At 30.4% G+C, this 6,157-nt stretch overlaps 1 protein-coding gene across 1 annotated transcript; it reads right to left on the bottom strand.

Moving 5' to 3' along the window:
- LOC114178767 (truncated transcription factor CAULIFLOWER A-like) lies at nucleotides 1-5,859 on the bottom strand. Its single transcript, XM_028064852.1, has 8 exons — nucleotides 5,420-5,859; nucleotides 3,436-3,514; nucleotides 2,269-2,333; nucleotides 2,045-2,144; nucleotides 1,877-1,918; nucleotides 1,687-1,728; nucleotides 479-582; nucleotides 1-351 (listed from the first exon to the last, which is right to left on the bottom strand). The coding sequence occupies exons 1-8, from the start codon at nucleotides 5,602-5,604 to the stop codon at nucleotides 258-260; spliced, it is 711 nt and encodes a 236-aa protein (XP_027920653.1). The 5' UTR covers nucleotides 5,605-5,859; the 3' UTR covers nucleotides 1-257.
- Nucleotides 5,860-6,157: the final 298 nt, after the last annotated feature.

Raw genomic sequence — 6,157 nt, forward strand, 5'->3', positions numbered from 1 at the left:
TTGGAAAAGACAAAGTCTTAAGTTCAAATTTCATTATACATAAGACTTGTCCCTTGGAGCAACTTAACTATATAAGGTTTGACTTAAGAAAGCATGGTCTTGAAACCAAGTTATAGACTTACAACACACAATATATATTAATGTCTTCAGATTAGGAAAAACCACAAAAACATAGAGACATCAAACATAAGCCCCCAAACATGTTGTCCAATGCCTTACCACATAGTTATAATTATCATCCATGTTTTAGAATGTTTTCAAAAGCATCCAAGGTGGCAGGAATACAATGGTTCCAGAGTGAGGTCAAGTTCATTCCTCCCTACTTCTGGTGCTTCCTCACGATAATTGCCACTGCAAAAAAAAAAAAATAAAACATTAACTATCAGTTAATACTAGTGAAGAAGAAACCCTAGTTAAAATATGAACTATAACAAAGATGCAACTTAATGTATTATATATGTTGTTATGGAAAGTTCACCCCATGTTCAGAAGTGGCTGAGGTAGCAAGAAAGATGCATTAACTCCATGGTTTGGATGCTCCCATTGTGCATGCTGTGCTGCAACCTTTTCTTTCTCTTTTATCTGATATCAATTCACACAGATACTTCAGCATATGTTACAGTTATACCTTACATAGATGAAGAATATGAATCTATCTTCCATGAAATAAATAGGGCTATATATATATATATATATATATATATAACATTTATTTTGTTTAGTATAGCAATCATCAAACTCCACTTGGTCAAAATCAACAAAGGAGGTGATTGATTTCATTTTCCTCATAATTTCACGAGCAGATGAAAACTTTGCAACATCATGATAAGAGGCAGAAGTGTATGTGTTGAGAAAAATATGAAGGAAATGAGAATGTAATTTTACAGTATACACACACATACAAATATCTCGTTGTTTAGATGTAGTGAACAGATACAATCCTGCATTCTTTGATGTTATAATGTCAAACTTAACAATTAATGAAGTTGGTTTAGTTACAATTTAGTACAAATCAACTACAAATTTCTACAAGTGTAGATCATATTACAAGCATATTGCAAAAGTGTGTTAATTTGAATATTAAAGAAGAAAATAATGGACAATTTTTTTCATTATTTGATAAGTTTTAGGATGTGATAGTAAAAAAAAAATCATTGAAATATGACGATAAGGAAACAAATAAAAAAAAATGATCTTTTAAACGGTAGAAATGGAAGAAAATGGAAATGTGTTAGAAAGTGAAATGGATAAACTTCATAAACAATCATTTCATAAATTACAAATATAATTTTGTATCTAATATCTTTTAAAATAAAATTATTTTATCTTATTTAAAAATGTATCATAATCTTTTAGAAAAAATAAAAAGAGATTATTTCTCTTCCACGTTATTCTAATTCGGGACATAAAGTAGTAGATCCAATAAAAAATAGTTTTTTTTTTTTCTAATCTCAAATAAAAAATGAAAGTTTAATATGTTTCATCTATCTCTCTTCACTCCATGTTTACTAAATCTTACTTAAAAAATATACTTAGACTGTTTAAACTAATAACCTTCAAACTTATAAGACTTATTTTCCAATTTACACATAACAGTACTAGATAATTTTTTGCAGCATTAACACAATGACACAATAAAAAACTAATGCAAAAAGAATAAATCTGAGTAATATTATTGTTCATGACCTTCTTTGCAAGCATGTTATTCTGCTCCTGTATCACTTTCTCCTGTCAAAGTACAAGTAGAGCACATGTCAGGTTGTCCAGAGGGACACCCATAATCAACAAGATTGGTCTCTGAAACTTATATGCAACCGTTACAACCTTTTAGGACACAGAGACCTACGTAAAGATGTGACAAGATTTTAGTAAGTACCTTCTTCTGAAGCTCCGAGATCGATTCGTACATGAGTTGGTTCTGTTATAAAATCCATAATAATACATAGTTACTATGCATAATCAGTGTTCAGTACCAATGAAGCACATGAGTTAAACAGAAAAAATTGAAGTAAAGTATGAGTAGTTAGTTGTATGTTTTATATACTCTGCGGGTACGAATTTGTTTGAGAGCAGTATCTAACTGCTGCTCCAGACTCTGAAGCTCTTTCAGACTCATTGAACCTAAATCTTCTCCCATATAGTGCCTGTGTGTAGAAAGGGTTTCCATGAAATAATAATTGAGAAATTTCAACAAAGTTTTTGTTTTCTTCTTCTAATAAGACAAATCAAATTAAAGGCAACAAAGTACAAGAATCTTGTATGATATACCTATGGTTTCTCTGCAAAAGGTCGATCTTTGCCTTGAGTCTGGTATACTCAATGGTCCAATTTCCCTGCACAAACACATATCTAACTGTTCACATTCTTTACATGGATTGGGACAAGAATCTCTGTATATCAGTTAGATTAATTATATCACTTTACATATTTGAAAACTGCAAATGTGGGGCAGAATCTTTGAAGTAAGATATTTGTAAATTGATTAAAATCATTATTCAGTACTTATAATTGTATTTATAGTTTATTAATTATTTAAATCTTTTTTATAAGAAATAAAATTAGTAATTAAAGTACTGTGTTAATGCTGTTTTTAACAAAACTAATGTATATAGTTATTGAGACATTATTGATTATAAGTGAACAAAACTATTAGTTCTCTTTTTGGAAAAAAATATTTTTATGGATCTATTAATTGTTGAATTTTTTTTATATCTGTTTAATAAGCAATGTATACATTTGAAAACAATTCAAGTTTTATAATATATATAATTGAATATGTTATTGATATATCATTTTCCAGTTTCATATTTCTATGAATTGAATTGTTTTCATTTTAACTTTATAACATGAAAAGCCGATAAACAAATAACATGAAATTAAAATTATCTCCATACATTTTAAATTGCGTAAATCTAATTTGGAGTAGAATTTGCTTGGTCTACCAAGAGTTATCAATTTTACATGATAAGATTTTTTAATTTCAGTACCAACAATCTCATAAAAATTACCTTTTCTACAAATAATATGTTTTTCAAAAAGTTTAGATTTTATATTCATTTCTACAATTACTTATTGACAGAAATATCACCACTTTTGGATCTATATCTTCCCCATATTTGTCAAAATATGAAACAATCAAGACATTTTCAATGATTTATGGTCCTTTTACCACATCTAAATAATATTTCCTGCATCTTATTTTAAAAAGAAAGACCTTTCAATATTTTTATTAACTTTTAAATGGTAGGTTTTCTGTCAATAATGTTCCTAAAGAATTTTAAAAACATGTCCAAGGATATTGTTTCTTTTTTTTTTTTAAATCAGAAAAAAAAAATTATATATATATATATATATATATATATATATATATATATATATATATATATATATATATATATATATATATATATATATATTGTGGAACAAATAACAAACCTGTGATTCAGAATCATTGGCAACAAGTTGTCTCTCAGCATAGGCATACCTTTCATAGCGTTCCAGTATCTTCTCCATGCTGTTTTATAATTGTCAAAAAGAGGGAAAAAAAAATATATTAGTTCTCTCAACTATCACTTAATTAATAAAAAAAACAGCTAAAGATTATTACACAGTCATGGAAATAAAAGGAATTCAAGTCTAGTATGATAAGGGAGGAACAGCTAGTAATTAGAACAAGGTGCAGAAAAACAAATGTTAACAAAACATGTTCTTCACTCATAAACTATCAAAAAATGCCTGTTATGTTTTTCACTCTAGTCTGATGTTGAATATGTATTCGCTGATACATATACGTCCATTACACTAAATCATTGATAAAAACAAAACTCAAACAATTATTAAAATGAAAAAATGAAGTCTAAATAATCTGAACACCCCTTAACAGAAAATCTGAATTTTATAATTTGTATATTATATTATATATATATAATATTTATATATTATATATACACACACGTAATATATATAATCCTTACATAGTTACAGTTTCCCTACTTACAATTAGTAAATATGAACATCAGAATGCCATTCAACATAAAAACAGAAAGAGGTAATTTATGCATTTATTTTTGGAAATATGAAGATGATTCAAACAAGGAGAATACAATTTTTGGAGAAAAATATTGTTCTCTTAAATTTGAAATATATATTGTTATGTCCCAGCTTTTACTGTACAAGTTAACAAATTGTGTTATTTAACATTGTTCTGTTCCAGTAATATTACGATGAATATTGTACTGTATTTTAGAAAAATGAATGCAAAGAAAGAATTGGCTAATGTTGAATGTTACGTTTCAGTGGTGGCAGGTATGGTATAATAAATATGAAGATCTGGTATCGGCCAATGAAAACAGAAAGAAATTAGAAGTTGAATTCCGTAATTTATTCACACCACACGGTTGATCTAGGAAACTGAACCCATCAACTGAAAAGGGAGCAGAATAATATTAGTCTGAGATTAAACAGAAAAGCATGCAACATTCTTGGTTCCATGTTATGATATGTGTGTGAAAGGACTTGAGCTTCAAAATGATCTTGACACCTAGCTCTATGTGTAAATACGTGTTAATCAACCAGCTTTAAGCACAGCATACTCTCTATCACAAAAGAAGCAAAGAGCCATCATTTTCTTAAATGGAAAATGAAAAGTACGAATTTTGAAAGCTGGAACAGCAACTGCTTCTTCTAGGTCCTGCACCGAAAGGACCTGAGCTCCAAAATGAGCTTGACAAGTAACCAAATACTGTCACTCCTGACCAAGTTTCCAGAAGAGTAAACACCTCACATCAAGATTTTTCAAACAAAAAAATTCATGTACAAAAAAGTTGAACCACACTAGTTTTCCAACGTAGTATCTGTGAAGAATCTTTGAATAAACATCAAGAAGACCACTCAAGCACCCAACACAATCTACTTATCTTGTTCATAAAATTTTCCCAGGTTTAGGGTGAGTGAAAAATATGCACATCCATAGTTAGAAAAAGACACATACTAAGGGAAGTACGAACGTTCATAGTTCATAGTTCATAATAATAATAATAATAATAATCAGACACGTTTTCTTTCTTCTGCATCTTTCTTTAAAATCGCTTTAAAACACCAGATACCCTTGTTTGTGCACAAGCACAACATCAGAAAAATCTGTTTGATCTGCCCGAAAACAAGAGGAAAGACAGTTTTTCCTCTAGCTTTTGAGCCCAAAACGAAACCTTTAACTGAAAAGTTAAAGAAAAAGCAAGTTAAGATTTAGTTTTGAAGAAAAGAGAAGTGATATAGTGATAGATCTCCCTTTGTGGAGACGAAGACACAGTAAGTATGGTGTGTAAGAGAGAGATCTGTGGAAATTATACGATATATGCAGTAAAAAGGGAGGTAGAAGGAGGGTTATAGAGAGATCTATGCATAGTATATATAGTATTACCAAGAATCGGTGGCATATTCAAAGAGCTTTCCTTTGTGGGAGAAGACAATCAAAGCGACTTCAGCGTCACAGAGCACAGAGATCTCGTGTGCTTTCTTGAGTAACCCAGCTCTCCTTTTGGAGAAGGTTACCTGGCGATTGATCTTGTTCTCTATCCTCTTCAGCTGAACCCTACCCCTTCCCATGTTACTGTCTTCTTTTTTGCTTTAATTATATTATACCTAATTACTTCTTTCCCTTTTTTTCCCAAGAAAACCCCAAACAAGGAAAAGGGAACAAACCCCAGAAATATGCTTAAAAAGCTTGCTATTATAGCCAATGGAGGGAGAGAATGTTAATTTACGGATCTTTCTTCTTCTGGACAAGAATGGAGGAGAAGCCGCAGTGTGTAGTAGTGCCACTTTGCTATGCTAATGCTATTATCTCTATCTATCATTCTATATATCCATCTATCACTCTGTTATTATTATTATCATTCGTAATCACAAACATTGGCGTTTCGAGACAAGCGGTTTTGGTTTCTGGTATCAAAAAACCATGGCAGTTTTTCTAACGTTGTGCTGTCGAGCAGTGATTGGTCGGGTAGTTACCATGTTGGTCACAATGATATCTCTTTTGCTTTTTGGGTTTTGTTTTTGCATTGGGGACTATGGATTCTCTATCTCACTGGATTCAACTTTCATGTGTCTGATGGTTTAAACAGTGTCCATGTCGTACGGACCAGAACATTACGTGCAT

The sequence above is a fragment of the Vigna unguiculata genome, chromosome 3 (assembly GCF_004118075.2).
Source record: "Vigna unguiculata cultivar IT97K-499-35 chromosome 3, ASM411807v1, whole genome shotgun sequence".
NCBI lineage: Eukaryota > Viridiplantae > Streptophyta > Magnoliopsida > Fabales > Fabaceae > Vigna > Vigna unguiculata.

Bases quoted from the DNA above. Each gene is read 5' to 3' on its own strand.
- LOC114178767 (XM_028064852.1), bottom strand. From the start codon at position 5,604: ATGGGAAGGGGTAGGGTTCAGCTGAAGAGGATAGAGAACAAGATCAAT. The intron at 3,515-5,419 runs GTAATACTATAT...ATTATAAAACAG, and splicing joins GAATATGCCACCGATTCTTG to CATGGAGAAGATACTGGAAC. The intron at 2,334-3,435 runs GTTTGTTATTTG...GTGTTTGTGCAG, and splicing joins CCAATGATTCTGAATCACAG to GGAAATTGGACCATTGAGTA.